This window comes from Melanaphis sacchari, unplaced genomic scaffold (genome assembly GCF_002803265.2).
Source record: "Melanaphis sacchari strain LSU unplaced genomic scaffold, SCAv2.0 Contig27_pilon_pilon, whole genome shotgun sequence".
Taxonomy (NCBI): Eukaryota; Metazoa; Arthropoda; class Insecta; order Hemiptera; family Aphididae; genus Melanaphis; species Melanaphis sacchari.
The window spans coordinates 3,299,299-3,320,913 of NW_020271152.1; the positions used below are offsets into that span (position 1 = coordinate 3,299,299).

At 28.6% G+C, this 21,615-nt stretch overlaps 1 protein-coding gene across 1 annotated transcript; it reads right to left on the reverse strand.

Annotated features, from left to right (window-relative positions):
- Window positions 1-436: 436 nt before the first annotated feature.
- Window positions 437-19,674, reverse strand: LOC112595450 (RNA-binding protein 33-like). Its single transcript, XM_025340677.1, has 5 exons — window positions 19,551-19,674; window positions 7,080-8,474; window positions 6,399-6,461; window positions 1,395-1,522; window positions 437-688 (listed from the first exon to the last, which is right to left on the reverse strand). Exons 1-5 carry the CDS (start codon window positions 19,566-19,568, stop codon window positions 529-531), a joined length of 1,764 nt encoding a protein of 587 aa, XP_025196462.1. The 5' UTR covers window positions 19,569-19,674; the 3' UTR covers window positions 437-528.
- Between the last annotated feature and the right edge of the window lie 1,941 nt (window positions 19,675-21,615).

The following is a 21,615-nucleotide window of genomic DNA, read 5'->3' on the forward strand; positions in this document are numbered from 1 at the left end:
AGATATTTATATATATATTTAAAATTTAACGCCTATTGCCGTAGATAGATGACGCGTCCGCACGAGCCGCTCTAATCGATTTCCGCGTTGTTAGTTGCTGAACTGGAATACATAACAACGATATATGCGGGTTAGGTCAGGTCACGTCGCGTGGTATTGCGATGACTGCAGTAGTCAATAGTGCACAAGTGCATTAGTAAAATACATTTTGTTTTATAAATCCTAAGTAAATATTTTTCTAAAATTATTTAGGTAATAATGTGTATATCATATTATACGCTTCACACACACACACACACACACACACACACACACATTTATTATGTAATAGTATAAATCACGCGTTTCAAAACGAATCGTTTATTTATAGGCACATATTACAATGACAATAGCGGTCTGTAATATTTTATTATACTTGTAAATATAATTCGTATACGTACTATGATACTTACAATTAATTTATTAACAATTTATAAACAGTTATATTATTATGTTATAATAATTACATCACATCATGTTCAACTGCTTTCACACCTCAAGGGTTTCAGCCTTTTGCGCGCGATATCCTAGTTCTGGATGTGCACTGTAGTTGTACACTTGCATCTTCCCGTCATTATCCAAGTATCCATAATGGCCGTGGACGTTTCCTCCGTTGTCTCTTTCCTCGTACCTGAATTGTCTGTTGGACCTATTCGGATATGATATAATAAGTTTTAACACTTAAAACAAACGTGTCTGCAGTTATAGTGAGGGTGTTTTTTTTGTTGGTGGGGGCAGAGTTTATCGTAAAACTAATATTATTATTATAAATACCACTAAAGACTGAGCAGATTATATATTGTGTCGAAATGTCAACATGTCAAAGTCGTTAAGGGCTTAATTTAAATGTGCTGTTACTTATTTTCGAAATATTTTCTATGACGTTATTATGATAAGTTTATAAAATTTTCTTTAGTAATAATTTTTATGAAAGATATACGACTTGACAACTACTATAATATTGGAAACGCATTTATATATAATATATATATATATATTATATTTGTGTGTAATATTGATTTAAGAAACTCTAGTTATGTGTATGATTGACATTGAGATGACGGAGCTTAAATTTTAATCATACCTCTTCTTTTTCACAAAACGACTGAAAGAAATGTGAAGAACAGTTGTTTTCTTTCACGAACGCTTACGTTTAAACTCAAATTGTATACAAAAGACATGGGCCAGACAGAATATGTAAGTAATTTTTAGATTATTAAAAATATAATATTGCATACACGTCATGTGCTGACATTTTATAATCTTAATGTGAGAGTGTTACACGTTAGTGGTCGAAACGATTGGCCACTAATAAAATACGATTGCTTAATAATAAAATATGGTATGAAAAATACCCTTTTCCGGTATCGAATCCAAATTTGTACGAATCAGGACCGCCGATGCCGTGTAACTGGAATTCTACTCGTTCGCCGCCACCATCTTCGAATGTTAAGTCACCACCGAACTGTTCGCTGAGCTGAGACTGCACATATCGCATCACAAATTATAATAAAATATGAAACGAAATTAGAAAAAAATATTTTATGGCAATAATTATCGTAAGTATGTGATTATAGTATTGATTATAAATAATATGTAATGTAACAAAAAGTATTTGAAATAATGCATATTTAACAATTAACATAGTTCCTTTAAAATTTGGATAATTTATATTATAGGTAAAATAATTCATATGGAAATATATTAAATAATATACCTATATATATATATATATATTTTTTTTTCTTTTGGAGAAACCCGCTTATAGTTTTTATATCACCTAAACAATTCAGTATAGTAAAATAAATATTTGTAGTAGATAGAACAGAAACTATCAAATCTACAAAAACGAATATATGTTAGTTTCATCAGTTTCTCACCGGAATGAATACACCATTGTTGTCATCGGTAAACGGTCACTAAAATAATACATCTTATAAGTTATAACATTTAATTTGAACAGAAGTTTTTACATACTTTGTGTTATTTATTTATTTAATAACATTTTAAGAAAAATCAATAATATGTAAATTGTACAGCTATTTTTATTATACACTTTATTTTATTATTTTATTTATATAATATTATTATAGTGTTAGATAAAACACTATCTTAAAAAAAAAAAACATATATATATTTGTACTTTTTAGGAAATACTACGTAAGTAATGATTGAATGACAACATATATTTGATAATAGTGGTAATATCTTATATATCGTACACGCCAATGAAGTTTTTAGTTTTCGTTACTTTGTAACTAGAAGGATATGTATTGTATGCAAAAAAAAAAAATTACCGTTATGTATCATTTATTAAGTTGTTTTTTTAAATGACAACATAAATTTATACATAATACCTATTAGATTCTAAATAGAACGATGGATGTATTAGTTTTATAATGAAATATATATGTGTGTGTGTTTTTGTTTTTTTATTTGTATTTGTTATCTGAACCTTTTTCAACAGTAAAAAAGCTTTAATCTTTGATTTCGAGAATGACTTCTGGTAGAAAATTATTTGGTTAGTTACTAGATCAAAATTAAACAATTATACTCAACATAAACTATAAAGCAGAGTGACTTTCTGGTTTAAAAATTAAAAATAAAATTCAAGTAGAATATTTATAAAATATTATTATATTCTGAGAATCGTTAACTACATATGTGTAATTATTAAGTGTATGCTATTCGTAAAAGTGTTTAAAGTTTCCATGAGTTTTAAGTTAGGTTAGGTTAAACCAACATTTTTTAGGTACTTACCTCATTTATGCTACTCCAGTACATTTATTACACTTAAAATAGATTCTTATAACCAATTAAATATTTAATCAAAATTTTGTTTTATATGTTTGAATTCTCAGAAAAGTATTATGGTTTATGAAATTCAAATATATATATTTTTGATTAAAAATAAAGTGAAAAGTAAAATAATATAAAAATACAAGTATACTACCATAGTCAAAAATATAATATTTTCCAAATTTTTTTATTTTTTTAATGAATTTTAATTACTTAAAACTTAATATTTATACATAAGTTATATCAGAATATTGTAATTTTACTTAATCTCTATGATATTTTGGTTCACACAATTATATTTTATTCAAAACATGTTATTATATCGTATTCATTATTTTAATAGGCATTTTCATTGTTGGTATAGGTGATAAATTTAATTACTGCTGCAACAGAGTGTACATCAGACATTTTAGTTGAGTATTGATTAAATAATGAATAAAAGTATCAAAGCTTAACGTTATATCATACATATAAATATAATACTACACAGTCAGAATTCTATAGTGTAACGAGGGTGGAAATCCGATATATTGGTTAAAAATGTATAACTTTTAGTGTTTCGCGAAACCTAGTACAAGTTTCGTTTAAAATGTAATGGACTTCCGTCGAAATTATTGTGCAAAACGCTGTGTTGTACGGATCGTACGTAAAAGAAATATTTACGTAGTATATTATTATAACATAATATGCATCACGTATGAATAGTAGTTAAAAATATAAAATAAATTCGTATTAAATATTTAAAAACTATACACCAATGAAAAATAAAAATATTGTACCATCCTTTACATATTCATAATATTATATGTGTAATGTGTATGTATGTTTGTTTATGAAGTAAAATTATTCAAAATACTTTTTTACGGAGTTTTCTGAGTACATTTTTTATTACTTAATAGTTTATTACAAATTCATAATATTATAATGTTGATAAAAATCATATTTAAATTTACTAATATAATATTATAATTTTTTAGGATTTTCACAATTCATGATGGAAAGAAAGATTTATTTTTAGGATGATTTTAAAATTTAATTTCAAGAATAACTTATTTTTAACCGTCGACAATGAGTAGCCTTATTTAGCAGTAACCCATTTGAGGGATTTGCGATGAGCGGACGAACATAATCTTAAGACTTTTGAAAGAATCTGAATACCACCATTTAGCAAGCAAATTATGTACATACATTGCATAAAATATACGATTTAAAATTGCATAATAATATTGTAATAAACAAAAAAATAAAAAAATCGACCAAGTCAACTCTTAAATTAATTTAAAGAACGGTCTTTGCGTATATTGAAACAACTAGAAAATTATTTATAATCATACGTATTATTATTATTATTCAGGATTCATGAATTGTTATGTTATATTTTATACGCTATTATATAAGTGCTATATCGATTTCTTCAAATAAATCAGTCTACGTGGCTGCACCCTTTCTTTAGGCAGCGTTGTGTCGTGTAGAATGGTTTATAATTGTTTACGCTTATAATTTTTTTTAATTGTACTTATTATTATTAAGCACCAAATAATAGTTGGCTACTGTGCAAGAATACGTAGCATAATACAATGAATATATCTTTATTTTTCTTATTTTCCTTCGCTGTTCTCATACAACTTCATTGGTCGGCTATGCTTGAGATGCCAATAAAGGGGAAATGTGCCTGGAAACTTGGGGCTTTGGTGTACATTTTCGAAATAAATCATGCAAATTTTATGTTAGATTTTGAGTCGCATATTTTTTTTCAATACTCGTAATGTGGTGACTAAAGAAACGTACTTAACGTGTATTATGAAAGGTTTTTTTTGAATCAAATTTCTGTACAGTAATAATTCATGTATTATAATATTTCTAGGTATTATCATTTTTTTTAGAAACATGTAGACTGTACAAAATTATTTATGCAATGAGTTATTTTATTAACACGCCTCTTATTGGCACAAGCGGTCATTAGCGTAAGGAAAAAAAATGAATAATATAAATATAGTTTATACTACGATTACCCCGTCATCATCCGTTTGTGTCTATCCGTAAACTCCCTTCACCAACCGATCTTCCCCATTATCGACAATTAATACAAAAAAGAAAAAAAAACTGTATCGTTTGCCAAAAGTGTTACTATACGGTGATAATACACGTTGTGCTGCAATTTATGCGTTAACATTTTGCGCATAATGTCCATGTGCCGTAATAACGCATAATGCAGGTTTGTGCGTATATGTAATAAAATATAATATATAATGGCTTAGCCAGGATTTTGGCACAGAATTCGTAGGAGTAAATTTCCAATAAGCGAGTTTATAGACGACAGCTGATAGTTACGTATAGGTACCTAGTGAATATTTAATAATATTTTATTATTATTATTGTACATATTTTCAAACCTATTGATTTTTATTATATTAAAATCTGTTACGATGATTATAAATATTAAAAACACACGAACGATAATGTTAAAAAAAAAATAATCACTTAACCGAACCTTTTTTTTTTGTACATCGTTATAAACAATATGATCAATTGGTTTTAAAAAGTCTACGAAAAAAAAAAATTTGTCAATGTTTTTCATATTTTATTTTCTTGGTATTTGGGAGATTTTCAGATTTTTCCCGTTCATTAAATGTTTAATAAATTATAATATAGATAAATATATTTCGTTTTTCTATAGAGTTATTACAGTTTCTAATTTCAGCAATATTGATATAGGAAATGCGTTAACAGAAAAAATATACATGATCATTGTAAGATCTTCTTCGCTCCATTGGCGTAATTTAAAACTAAAAAGATTTTCTATTTTCTTTATTTATAAATATACAATTATATTATTTTATGGTTCTTTAAAAAAATATACAAATATTTATAATTAGTTCGAAACATAATCCTATACATAAGATGATAATAAATACGAAAATGTATATTGTTTATGTTGCTTTTGAATGGAGTATAGAAAAATAATGGGTTTTATGCAGTGTTTATTTTCAGTTTCAACTTTTTGATAGGTACAAAGTTTACGCCTTGAAATAAATTGACATTTTAACACTATATATTGTCTAACGGTTTTAAAAGTGCGATTTTTCGAATTTTTCAATAGGTTACAAAGGAAAATGCGCGTGTATAATGGTGAGAAAATAAACTGTTGAAGAATGCAATAAAAAATCTGGAAAATATGTTCTCTATCATTTATGCCATCTTACAATTTTTTATCAATAAAAAATTTAAAGACACCATTTCTTCTTTTTCCACGAAAAAAAACCTAATTAGACTCTATTGAGAATCATATTTTCAAGATAGATATTTTTATATTACCGATTTAGTTATAATTATAAATATATCCACATTACACAAGCATTTCTACCGTCCTTTATATATATATATAATACTAGGTACTGGAGTGTTGCTTGTTTATAATTTATAAATTTAGAAACTGTGAACTAAAATTATGCAACGTTAACTAGACTCATTTGGTTATGAGAGGCTACACCATGATTGAATGTATACAATGATATTAAAATAAAAATTATATTATATTATAACAATGATAAAAAACTCACCGGTCCATCCAACGTGTGTTGTAGTTCGTCTTCAGTTTCCTGAACGATTGTACCTTCAGGCAGCTGTAACAATGAAAGTAAAGTATATGTACTTATGTAGTTTATGCATACTCTGCGTATGACTAGTTAGCAGCGATAATTAATAAAATATTAAACTTGACCATGGTCACAGATCGTAGTTAGGTTAGGTATATAAATATTGCTTCAAAAACCTAAAAAAGAAGAAATGTGTTTACAAGGAAACAAAATTGGTTTTTTATAATCATTTGGACATGACTAGTAATATAAAGTTTGTCCAAAATTGAGAGATAACAGTAAATTATAAATTTTGTTATGCAATAAATAGCTGATTTTTTTTATTTATTAAAAACGGTAAATGTATAATTAGTTTGAATTTTTGAAATTAATAAAATATTGAATTCATACAGTAATATTGTAAAGGGCGAGAGAGAAGGACTGCTATTATACACGTGTTTAAAAATATTTCTTATTCGAGAAACAAACGACGAGTTATGATTATAATAGTGACAGGATTGTTTGGAGAGAGCTAATATTTTTTGATACGAATAGTGATGGAAAAATGAAAGAAGGTTATTAAAAATTAATTTACCTAACCGTATAACAATGAGACACGAATCAATAATTTAATAGGTAATGCATATTATTAAACGCGACGCGTACCTGTTCGCTAGTGTGCACGTTTTGCGATTCCTGTTCCTCGGTGTTGGGCTGTTCGTCGTCCTGTTGCACAAGTTGCTTGTGACGTCGTGACGGCGACAACTGTCTGTCACCGTCCTCTTCGTCGATTTCTTCTTCGACGGGGGCCGGCGGTGCGGTGGCCGCCGGTTTCTTCTTCTTTTTCTTCTTTTTCTTTTTGGACTTTTTCACCTTGACCGCCGGTCGGGTGGCCGTCTCCTCTTCCTCGCCATCGTCGCTATCGCTGCCAACACTGGCGTCACCGCTGACACCGTCAACGTCCTCCGGCCGCCGGCGTCGGGCCGACTCCTGGACGCGTTGCCGATCATCTTGCTCGCGCTGCTTGATCAGTCTGTTAAACCGAGACACCAGGTCGTACTCGGCCGGCGCCAACAGGTGTCGCTGTGCGGTCGGCGGTGCTGGCAGGTTGTATACGAACGGCACTTGGGTGTACCGGGTGGCCGGTTGCGCGGCGCCGTAAGAGGCGTACCGGTGCGGCAGGTGACCCTGGTGACCGGGATGCAGCTGAAGTACCCTCTGATGGTTGCGATGCAGGTGCGCGTACGGCTTGTGCTGCGGGTAGACCTGGTGCATGGCGGTGGCGGGCGTCTGTTTGACCGGATGATGACGGAGGTGGTGATGGAGGTTTGGCGGTTGCTGGAGAGCCGCGTACTGCTGGTGACCGGACGTCGAGACTAACGGCGGAGGCGGCGTCTTACCGGTGGCGTGGTGGAGCGCAAACTGGAGCGCCGGAAGGTTGTCCAGTAGTGTCCGGTCGTCCGCCTCGGCCGCCAGGTACGGGAGCTGGTACGCCACGGCAGCAGACGCGGGTTCTGTGTACTTGATGATTCTGGCCACGGGCTGGGTCCTGTGCGGTTTGGGTGGCGTGTACTGGGCCGTAGACGAGTCGTCGTAGACCGGCTGCAGCTGCAATGGGTTCATAAGTATCGGTCCGCCGTCGGCGTGCACCACGGTGGCCGTCTGTTCCCACGGCGTGCGGTTACCGTCGCGCTGATGGTACGCCGCAGCGGTCACGGCCGGTTGCTGCATCGCGTGGCGTTGCAGGTGGTGCTGTTGCTGCACGTGCAGTTGGCGGCCGAAGGCGTCAGCGACCGCGGTGCCGTGTACGACGGGCGGCACGTAATACTGCACGCCGTAATAGTGGTTGTTCCTGGACGACATGCTTTTGCTGCTGTCCGCGTACCGGTGGCCGGTTGACGCTAAGGTGGCCAGCACTTCCGTCGTCGTATTGGTTCCGGTCGTCTCGTCGTCGTCCGCCTCGGTCGGTTGCACCGTCATTTCAGTGTCGTTGCGCAGCGGTCTGGAGTACACGATTTTCGGTTCGGCGCCGCGTGCGCACATCAATAACACCTGCGCATACTACACACGAAAGAGGCCGTTGTGAGATAATACAATATCCATAAAATAATAAACATTAATGTGCCGAAGAACTTCGGTGTCATCGGACTTGAACTTTGTAATGAAAATATAGAATACATCTATTTATTGTCAATGGAAATTTAGCATCGACTTTGACATTGATTTACCGCCGATGAGTATCCGTCGATCATCTCCTACATACAGGTTGACTCTCCAAGCATGTTCATCTATATTTTTTCATTTAATAATTGATTTGTGCGAATTATAATTTTTAAATATATAATATCGACAGTATTGAGGATTTTTGTACTATTTAAAAAGTATTCTGTGGTGATTTAACCGAAACCACATGTTCGGTCAAATGACCGGCGAGCTGCACCACAATCCCGGTAAATCATGATTTCTTTGTCGTAAAACGCACTTTAAAAAAACCCATACCACCTCTGATGAAATTACTATCGCATACGTCGTAATACCATGCACGCAAAACGTATTAGAACGATATGTGGCTGATATATATGATAATATTATTTACTAACATATACCACATACACATTGCACTATAAAATGATATAGCGTCGTGTTATTAATTTCTAATGTTACGATATTATAGTCTGTACGAATAATGTAAATTACGTAGCCACGCATACCACAGTATCTGTATAATTTAGTAATGTCATCGTGTTCAGAAGAAGAACTCAATAATTATATATTATAGAATTATCGTATTCGTTTGTTTTAACATAAATTATAGTTATCAATGTACTGTTTCGTTTGCTAAAACCGATCGAATGTACCACTGTCGACACTGTTAAATGTATAATAATTACACCAGTAGGTAGATATACCATGTTCAAGTAAAATCAAAATCATAAATAACATGAAGTGATAAAACGGATCAAAGAATGTATGATAAGACGTTATATTTTATTGCTATTACAGTGAAGGCAAATACAGAATAAATACTTTTTATGGGTTTTATGTATTAAATATATATATTATGTATACATATAAATGCAATAAAAATGTGTATCATTGGACTATTAATAATCAACCGGACCACGTTATACAACGCCGATGTGTTCCAAATAATATTATGGCCTTTTTAGTTCTTACGCATAGAATCATAGAATACGGAGTCGACCAATTTATAAAAACATTCTACACATAACGCGCGTTCAGCAGTTATAAAGTCATCGTCGTATATTTAATAGGTACATATATATATTATTAATCGTTGTACAATGTGTAATATATTACGGTTCGATGTAGAAAAAAAAAGTTTTATGAAAATACTAAAACATCTGAGAAGTGTCGACCATGGTCCGATAATTATGTACCTATAATTTATCAAAAACATAGTAATGATATGTACATTGTATAAAAATTGTTTAAGCCCAAAATTTTAGTTATTTATGATAGTATGCCACAATATGTGATAATACATAATTTATTATAAAAACATTATGAGCACCGTGTGTCTGTTTGTGTGTATTTAAAGTGTGGCTTGATGAGTTGGACGTTCATTTGAAAACACTCTAGCTGTGTAATATTTAATTGCGTATTCAGTATTTCAAACAATGATATTAGACATATTATTATGCTTATGTAAATATACAATATGTTTCGGCAAAATAAATTTTAATACAATACATGCATTTTATGCGGTTTTAATAAATGTATGTGATGTAAAACAACTTCCATGTCATACGAATAATTTACAAATAAATACTTTTTACCTATACAAAATATTCGACTTTGACTTGTTTAGTTTGATCAACCAGATAATAAGTTCCAGTCACAGATCTACAAGGTTTGAACTCTATGCATTCATATTATGTATTTGTCTATAATAAATCATTTACGTTCACCATTGTAGGTTATAATATAAATACGTTGCCATAATCTAAAGGAGGCCCTTATCATATTTAATTACGATTAAAATTTAATTAATATTCTCATCGTCCGTTATGTTTTGATAAGCTCAATCATTTCTAAAAGAAAGAAATACATTTATATATTTTGAAAAATGGTATGAAATTATTATACTGTATGAATCAATTAAGGTATCACGAAAAAGCGGAAAAAGTAACATAATTATGCATTTCAATGGAGCATTGTTGTGTTTTGTCAATTATAGTTATTGAATTTGTTAATTGGTAAATTTAAAGAATTGTATTTTGCATCAATTGATATTTTTTTATTTGACTTTTGAATTAATATAATAGCGTAAAAATATTTAATCGTAACGAATAAAAACATTTAAGCTATGGCTTATTCTGGTAAAAATTGAATGGACTGAGTTTGTATAAAAGTGACTAAACATAATCCACAATTGCATAACTATATTTTTTACATATTAGTCATTATAAATTCATATAACATATTATGGTCTATGAATGCTTAATTTTAGAAGTATTGATGAACACCAGCTCCACTATTGAATTTTCATTCAAGTATATAAAATTAATAGAGAATGGTGGGTTTTATGAGATTTATAAAAATATATCGGTTGAGTATAAATAGTATATTCGAAACATCTTTTTTCTGTTGAAATTTTTTTTATTTTGAGGTAAGGAATAGATTTTATCGTGTACAACATGCATTAGATATGCGGTTCATTTTTTTTCGGGAATAATGTTTATTAAAATACCTTTTTTCAAAATCCTTTTATACACTTATGAGTGTACGAGCACATGGTACATGGTATGTTCTTTGTTTAACAACGACATGTCACAAAAATATTATTATAATAATTTGTAATAATGTAATTATGGATTTTCACTACAGATCCTTATAAAGCTCAGTCACATGCCATTAAGTAAAAAATAGTAAATAAGTATTTTAATAATATGTTATCATGAATTATTGTAAAAAATGTGTACAAAAAATGTTTGCATAAGTAAATACAAATTATATTTAAATTCATATAACGTGCAATATTTCTAATATTTACCTTAAATACCTAGCCAACAGGAACAATATTATAATTTTCGTATAAAAGATGTATCATTTTACATCATACTTTCGAAAATTGCGTTGTTTTACGGGCAAAAAATCAACTAATAATGTAAATTATTTGACGGCAGATCAAGATGATTCATGTGTTATTCTTTGTAAATAGATATTCTTATTAACAAATTACTCAGGACTCAGAGAAATTTCGAGGATGAGTAAAAAAACAACAACAATAACAAAGCGATCGTCATCAATTTTGGTGGCGCTAAGCAAATGTAGATTAATATACAGCATAAATAATAGAGCAGAAATCGGAAGGGAAACGAAAAAAAATTGTCAGTGAAAGTCATCATCATCATCATCATCATCATCATTATGACTGTCGTTGTCCCCCAATATTTCTTCTATATAATAATATACTGTCACACTTGAATGAATATACACAAATGACTATACGCGTACAAACATCACGCGAATAATAGATACTAAGATATTATATATTATATGTTATTAAATTGTATATTAGTACTGTAATAACATGGTCCATTCTGTTATTACTTACTCACAATTTATTTTAGCCCAACTATATAGGGTTTCCTAAAAAACTAATATTTTTTACTGTAATTTTCTTATGACACACTTTTAGTTATAGAATCTATAAACATTTGGGGTTTGGTCAAAATTATTATAATTGTTATACCTATGCTCTCCAGGTTTCAATTTATAAAACGGGAATTCATATTTGAAATGTGTGTGTATCTATAGCATATTATATAAATATATAAATATATATTTAATTAATATGTTTACGGGTTGAACACATTTCAAAATATGTTAAAGCTTAACAGACAAATTAAGATTTAGTAAACTTAAATATTTGGAAAAAATGATAATTATAAAAATAAATTAAATAATATAATAATAGTACCTAATATTTACAAAAATTATAAGAGTTATAACACGAATAATAATATTTTACTACTATTTATACGGAAACACGCGCACGTCAATGATCAATCACGTATAAAATCGAATTCAATAGTTATTCCACATTGGAACTCATCCTATTTCTTATTTTTGTGTAATACGCGTGCGAGTGCATTTATGGTTATAATAATATAATGATATTATAGTATCTATAGTGTTTTTGTTTGTGTTATGACGTTTTAGTTATGATCTGAGCGATTTTATTAGTATTATGATTCTAACGCTTTACAATAAACAAAATATTAAATAGCCAATAGGTAATAGATAATATTTAAAACTACCTATTTAGTTTATTTGGTAGGTATACAGAGTTAATTTATTTTATCGTAAACCATGCCAATTTTAATAGGAAATACAATTAATTTTTAACGCAGTAGTCGCCGCTTATTGAACCCCAACGGGCTAGTCCCGATTTACATGTATACTAAAAAAAATTGCTTAGCTTACACGAATAGTGATTTGATTCAATTTTTTTTTAAATTATTATAAGATACTTCCTTTTCACTTAGCGGTAATTTAAAATATTTGAATTAATTCATTGTTATTTTACTATATTTTTACTGACTAGTTTAAAAAAAAAAACTATAATTTATCCTATTTATAAATTTTACCCCTACTCCCTACTTATCAGAATTTGTTTTTTAACTAAAAAACAACAACCAAATATTTCTTGTACTTATCTCATAAGATGAATCATGGTTCACGATTGAGGAGTCACTGTGTATATTGAGGGCTGCGTCATCGTTTTACGAAATACGAATACATATTATAATATATTATACACCGTAGGTTGTAGATAGATTGAGCAGGTGTATCGAAACGGTTCAGTGCACACGCGTGTGATATAAGGATGGCGAGTTGTCACAATAATAATATTTTTTTAGGATATTTTTTTAGTAGACATTAAAAAAAAATAATACCTTAAAATAATGACCAAAAACACGCTCGCACGCGTAACTAATTTGTTTTCATTGTTTTTTACGGTATAGTACCGTATATAATATTATAAGAATATCAAATTACTGTGATATATTATGTATAAAATATGCAAATGCATTTTATAATACGTGTATAATATAATGTTACACGCAGATTCGGTTCGATTGCCTGTTGGGTAATCGATTTTTGTTCACGATAAATCAAATAAACATGCGAGCATACATGAAACAGAATAATAACTCAGGTTTACTAATACAGATTTTGATAGTATTTTCACAAAAAAATTTATCTACTGAATAATTCTCATATTATAAAAAATAAATGGACATCCTACATTATAAAATGTCGTAAACAATGTTAAAAGTGTTTGAAAATATTCTGGTCATCATAAGCAATAAATTGTTCAAAAAAAAAAAAAAAAATAAACAAATAAATAAAAACTACGATTTTTAATGTATACATGTAAATTCAAACGTATAAAATCGAGATGGTAAGCGCGCTTATAATTTACCACGTATCAACATATTGCAATATTACAATAACGTACGATGTACTAGCGTTTTTTTTCTCAGAATATGGTGTACGGCGTTATTGATGGTCAGTTTAAATTATTATAGTTGAATGAGTGTTCAAAAATATATATTATTATACAACCGAATGAAGGGTACAGCTGTATAGGTATACCAGCATTACCGTGTATTGCGGAGCTTAACGTTTCAGAGAATGTGGCGAGCAAGGAAAAGGACTATTTCATGAGCCAAACGTATCTCTCTCCATTAATATTATATTGTTTTAAATTGCGTTTGAATAAATGATAACTAAGAACGGCCTCACAGTTAAAAAAAAATAATATACAACAACTTTGAGTGCTTATGCGCGATGTTTTGATACGTATACAGATCATACAGCATTCTATAACAATATTATATAATATTCTTTCGTTTTGATTTTGCATCATAGCAATGATGATATTGTGTATTCAGACGTATTTTAATATTGCAGATAAGTATAATATAACTGAAATACGCGCGGGCTTAATGAAATGATATACGGTCGTTGGACGGCTCGTCGAGAACGATGGTTGGGTAGGTATATACGTATAATCTGAAATTATTATTAAAATCGAATTAATCACCCGACAGAAAAAGTTGTTTGTTTTGTTGTCGTTGTACATTGCTCGGAAACTGCATTATATGCATTATATAGATTATTATAGCAACTCTTTTAGAATCCATCTACCTTATACTAGCTGTACCTTCGTTTTTACGGTATAATATTTTATTGCACGCGCAAAATGCAACCGCACGAAGATGATCAATGATCTATTATTTAACACGTGATTCTCTTGAGAATTTATAACGAAAATGTAATTGTTTTTCATTTGGAAAACGTATTTTCTACAGCACTCTATAATCAAGCCTGGAACAAAGTCCCCAGGCCATAATAAATACGATTTTTTCTTAGGGTTTCTAATTTCTTACCATACACATTCTTATTACATATTGTGCGTAAAGAAATACCCATAATATCTTTAGGCTTTAATTTTTAACATGAATAAAAATACTTAATTTTTACATTTAGGTGACGTGATACAAAAATTTGCTTCAGTGACAGATTGCTAGAAAAAAAAATTAACTGAATATTACTATAAGTTACCTATATTTAATTATGTCTTATGAAAATAAAAATATAACTTAACTAATTATACGCAAGTTTTTATAATTTTATTTTATTTGGAGCTTTAAAAACTTAGCTCCGAGATCTCAAGTTCTCACACGGCCTTGTTTTATAAGCCCGACAATGATGTATACATATTTTATAATAATAAAGGTAGTACCGGAATATAGATTAATGTATTTGTAATGCCCATTAAGCGATGAATCAATGCGGCAGTTAACGTGACTATATTATATTATATTATATTATTATTAAGACACGACCTAATTTATTCAAAGCGGTAATAATTTCACGGTTTTTAACGCGTACGCGTAATACCATATTATACGACGACTGATCACACATAATATATAATATGTAATGAACATGCATTCTATATATTACACGGTAGATATGGTAGATAGTCAAACATTAACAGTTTAATACGAAAATAATGTGTCAAGGAAACGTATTTTTCCTAAAAAATAAATAAATAAATTAGTATTAATTTCTATTGCTATAGATATTGTTTTGCGATGAGATCTGCAGTTACAACAATCTCCAATTGTTAAAACTTGAAAATGGATGACTTGCGTACGAAAAAAGTTATTACTAGATATATCGTTACGCGTAACGTTAAAAATTATTTTTTAAACAAATATAATAACAACATACCAGTTACCTACATAATATTATGTTCGCAAATATTGTATACTATATTTACGTTGCATCGACAGGATTGTATACAACTATGCAATAATAATACGAGTTCATAAAGCAATAGCGCGTAATTATTACTATAACTATTAATATTAAAATATAATATAGTTTTCAAATTATTCTAATAGGGTTATCGCCATGAAGGGAAATATGTGACTTAAATTCCGTTTCGTAGATTTTCCACCTTCCCTTCCATCACATTGGATTGTAATATGTGCAGAATTTGGAATAATTGCATGCTAAATGGGTAAATAGTTGATCAAATAATCAATATATTATATTATTGAATTCGTCCCTTTCTGTTTGATATAATATATCTGTGGACTGTCGATTTGCATAAATTCAACGCGCTATATTAATGATGATAACGTGTTATGTTTATACAGCATATATAGTATTGAATAATAATATTTAATTAGAAAATCAAACAATAATATACATTTAAATTTTAACAAAAAAAATTTTAAACAGATTTGTAGCTCCCTTGTATATAATATTAATGTTTTTAAAACGAAAAATATCCAACTAGATTACCATTACTGGTTTTTATTTATTAAGATCGAGTCATAATAACATGATTAAAGATTATTGTGTTTTTTTGTTTGTTTGTCAACAGTTATTAATTATTATTGTTGAGCTTATTTAATTCCTGGAGGATGTAAGTTTTCCACTATATGTATAATTTATAGGTTTGTATTATTTCAGTTCCGACCATTAAATTATTAATACATATTACATACCTATACTATAATATAATATTATGTGAATTCGTAGACATTTCCGGAAAATATACTGAATTATACAATATGCATATAAAGAGAAAAAGTACTATCACGTTGTTGATGAGGGGGGATGAAAAAAAAAAAATATAACAAAAACGAATTTGTCACGGAAGTTTACTGTATCCCGTGGCATTCATGTTCAAGTTTACACACCTACGTATATGTATACTTTATTCAATATTTCACTATTATGTATAAAAATAATAGTCAGCGTCCTTCAATGATGGGGAAATTCACAATGAAAGGTTCATCAGATTCGAATGCACTGTCAAGGTCATACTTAACAAGGATTGATTAGTTTGGTGAAATATTATCTATCATTTTCATATAAATGAATTTTTATTTCATGGATATATACAGAATTATGCTTACTTTCTTTTTTTTTTAACTCTGCAGTTTTTGATTTTCAGAATTTTCGTGAATACTTAAAGACCATTTTTTAAATTTTTGATAAATTTTGTACTATTTAAGGAGTGTTCTGCGAAGATAAAATTTCTGTTTTTTAAATGAGAACTCTCTCTTTCTACTGTAATTTTAATAGGAAAAAAATTTTCTGAAAATATAGAAGTTTTAAAATTCAAATTCAAATGATCAGTTTTTGAATTAGTTAACTTTATATACATAAAATAATAGAAAGATTTTTGGCTTTAATAATTCAAAAATTTTAGTTATGTATATAATTAATTTATCAATATTTTAAATTTATAGCAATGGTTCAAATATAATAAATACTACATAGATCTGATTTATTTTTGTGAAATAATTATTCTAATTATAAAATATATTTAATAACTAAAAAAATCTTTGTTCAAATTTTAAGTTAGGTACATCAACATATTTAAAAAAATATATTAATTTAATAATTTACAAAAAAAAAGATATGGTTTTTATTAAAAAAAACAGAAGTTTGTTTCACCAAAGAACACTCTTTAAGTAGTTAAATAATCTTAAGAATTTGATAACATGATGTTCAAACAGGTATATTTTAAATTCTGTAAATTAAAATTTGAATACATATTTGTTATTAGATGAAAAAATTAGAATGAGAATGCTTGGTTAAATCACTTTTTAATCTGTACAATATGCTAGATTAATCTAATCCTAATTTATAATAATGTAATGCTTGAATCTGCGAGTTGATAATTTTAAATGAGATATTCTATCAGTCGGATAATCACATATTGAGATCATCTCCCCTAACTCTTCTATCATAGATTTAGGTGATGCCGTTATCTTATAATCACGCGGATACGAGGTCGTTATAACTGCGGAGTACCTATATTAATATTACTTATTATATTTTGACGATTTTCCGTATCGTTCCGGGTTATTTTAATTCTAGTGTTTTAGATGTATGGGTTGTGGGCTACTGGATGACTTAATAACGATCGCCAAAAAAAAAAAAAAAACAATGTTAATAATAACTGACGGAAGATACGAGCACTGTTTACTAATAATTTTTGCGAGGCATCTTAGAGCGAACATGATAACATACTGTCACGATATTAGTTATGTTTAATAAATAACTGTGTATTTATGCACTGAATACATAATGTTTGGCCAATATACACACTATTATTAATAGTTTTAATATTATATAACTAAGACTATATGCCATATGGCAACATATATTGTAATATCAAGTGTACGTGACTTAATAATTAACGTTGATACTAGGCAGGCAATAGACAAAGTTTTGTTAAATATTAAACACTAAATTAAAATATATAATTTGAAATAAATTAGAATGGCCTTTATTTTAAAATATTTGATATTTTTAGGTTGAACTGTATTCAATTTGGTTTATATATCTACTTATAAAATTAAGATATTTACGATTTTAGAATACTTATCTGCTATTAAAAATCTATGTAAATACCTAAATTATTTACAGAGTTCCTAATTATATCATATACTAATATCATTATGATATACAAGAACGTAATGGGGAACCTATAAATTTACCCCGTTTTACACCGATCATATTATACACATGCTGATTTATCGACTTAATAATAAGATGCTGTTACGAGGTTCTGTAACTTGTTGCAATGTAGTGCTTATTTACTACCTTGAATATTTATTTTTTAAATATAATTATAAGACATAAAACATATTTTATTTTGAAATGAAATTGTTACTTTTAACAAACTTTATTGTAAAAACATAATTTTAAATATATTTTGATTTTGACAAAATCAATAATGTTTTTAATGTTTTATTTATATTTAAAGAATATTTAAGATAAAAATAATATTTTTTTGATTAGAATAATAAACTATAATAATATATTGAGTTCATGTATTGTATTTTAACAATAGTACCTAGGTACTTATACATTATGAGTATCCCTATTTTAAATTATATAATATAATATTAAAGCCTGAGAACTAAACGATAATTTAAGATTTAATGCGACTTATTTTAGTAAAAATAATACTCAAATATTAATTATTATAAAAACAAAATATATAATTTTATGTTTAATTATATTCTACTGAACAATTAAGGTGTAGATTTAGTACAAAATAATCGATCTTATTAATCATTTATTTATTTGATTGATATTATCATTATCATTGTTCAAAAAAATGTATATATCGCATACATAATTTCAATAACAATATGATTTTTTTAACAGAAACATAATGTACTGATTATACTGAAAAGTATAATTTTTTGGAATTTTTGTGTTTTTCTTTGAATAATTTGTTGTCATTATAAAATAATTATGGATTTAATATAGTACTTAATGATATTATTATAAAAACTATTCTAAGAAAATATTCTATATTTGGCTTTGAGATATAAAATTAAAAATTAAATAGTATAATCATATTTATTTCAAAAAAATTGTTTTATAATGACTTCAAATAATATAATAATTTTTTTTAAAAACTTTTATAGTTTTCATAGTTTTCTTGACAATAACAGTGTTTAATGTTAAAAGAATCAACTGTATAACTCTAAAAGTTCAATAATAATGTTTTAATTATACCATATACACGAGTTTACAATATCACATTATACTCACTATAATAATTAGCACCATGTTTGTGCGACCGGAGGTTACATGTTGGGTGCGATAAATCCGTTTGTACAACGGTATTTGGCGACGAGCTGTTTAACTGGGCGGGTTGGCTGTACGGAGCTGACTGGCGGTGGGCGATTTCTCAATTTAGCATCTGTCTCTCTGCTCGCGACAATCGATCTATCGATTGTTGATCTATACCGATTACTCCGATCTATAAATAATATATATATATATATATATATATATATATATATATATATATCATACGTGATAATCGTGGCGGGGCATCGACACGTTCCGCATCAAATACCCATGTCAATATGTATACAACCAAATGTTATTCTCCAATCATGCTCTCACCATTATTTTATTTTATTTAATAATGTTTTTATTCAAATTCTAACTTTTGAAATTTTTGAATAAAAGTTTAGATTTTTATGATAATATTTTCAAAATCTTAAGTTTTTTTTCTTTGATTTTTTTTTTTAAATGAACTACCCCTTCCTCTTTTTTACTGTAAATTATTAGTGTTTAATTTTTTTTGAAAGTTTTAATGTAAGTACCTAATAAAAATTTAAACAAACAGTTTTTCAGTTATTAAAATATTTATTTCATGGGAAAAAGTTTTTAAAACTAGTTTTATAAAAAATTTGAAATTGATTTAATATTGGATATAGTATTTATTAGTATTCTTAAATAATTTAAAAATATATAAATATTTATGTATTGATATGAATTAATGAAATTTTTAAGCTACTATAGCCTCTATATCTTCCAGATTTACTCGTTCAAATATTTATTTGCTACATACCTACATTCATACGTATTTCATAACAAATATCCACTTAACAATTTAGTATTTTCTACAGAACACTTCTGAAGTGGTATAAAAATGTGAAAAACATGAAAATATAGTCTTAAAGTATATTTTAAAATTTTTAAAATCAAATTTTGGATAAACAAGCTACCAAAGGAGAAAAATGGGATGAACATGGTTGGAGATTCACCGGTATATAGATTAAAAAATATAAATTGTATATACTTATATAGCTATATAAAGCTTTAAGTACGTTCATAGTTTAAAACAGATAATGTATAAGAGCAATAAATAACGAGTGATCTCGCGCTGAAAAAATTGAACCATGATAATATATGTAGGGCAGTTCCACAAAGTACAAGAAATTTCTTAGTCGCTAGATATATTATCATTACTAATTAGCCTGGATTCTGGATGATTGTAAGGTATATATGTATATATGTATATTGTATATATATAATAAATTTATTTGAACAAAATATTCAGTTTTATTAGTATGTATTTGGGGGTTCTGAGTCCATTTTATCAGAGACAAAAAATTTTTAAGCCAACATAATTGTCTTACACATTCAACGATTATCGTGTATATATTATGTATTAAATGTTTTTTATAAAGTAAATATATTTGTATGAGAATAATAATAAACAAAAAAAAAACCTAACCTAGTAAACACATAATTTTAACATGGTAATCGTTGAGCGTGTAAGGCACTAAAATCTCTTTAAATTTTTTTCATTTTCTTGTAAAAGTGGAATACACACTATAACTGATATTTATTTTAAAAATATTAATTTTTATTGTGTAACTTGGTACAAAATTTATTATTTAATTACGCTTAACTTCCACTAGGAGGCCTCTACGCTCTGTTATATTTACCTTATTACTTATTTTTTTTCTTTTTTAACTATATTAGTTCTTAAATTGTTCTTATTGTTCTATTTTGTAACAGATTGAATAAAACATATGATAAACAAAAAAAAAAAAAAAAAATACGCTTAAGTAGGGTCAAATTTGAAATGTTTAAATCGTACACAATTTATTATACTAGATACTATTAATGGTATATTATTATTATAAAATTTATGAAAAACTTAGCTCTTAACGCTTACTTGCCTCTTTCCGAGCTGCTTATAGTATGGTAATTACTAATTTGAAGAGATTGACAAACAATGTGGCTCGTACATATCAGATATCTTAGCCTTAAATGTTTTCCTATACTATCATCTCAATATAGGACTACGTTACTG

Coding starts and splice junctions, on each gene's coding strand:
- LOC112595450 (XM_025340677.1), bottom strand. Junction 1,523..6,398: donor AACACACGTTGGATGGACCG/GTGAGTTTTTTA, acceptor CGATATGTGCAG/TCTCAGCTCAGCGAACAGTT. Junction 689..1,394: donor GGATTCGATACCGGAAAAGG/GTATTTTTCATA, acceptor ATATCCGAATAG/GTCCAACAGACAATTCAGGT.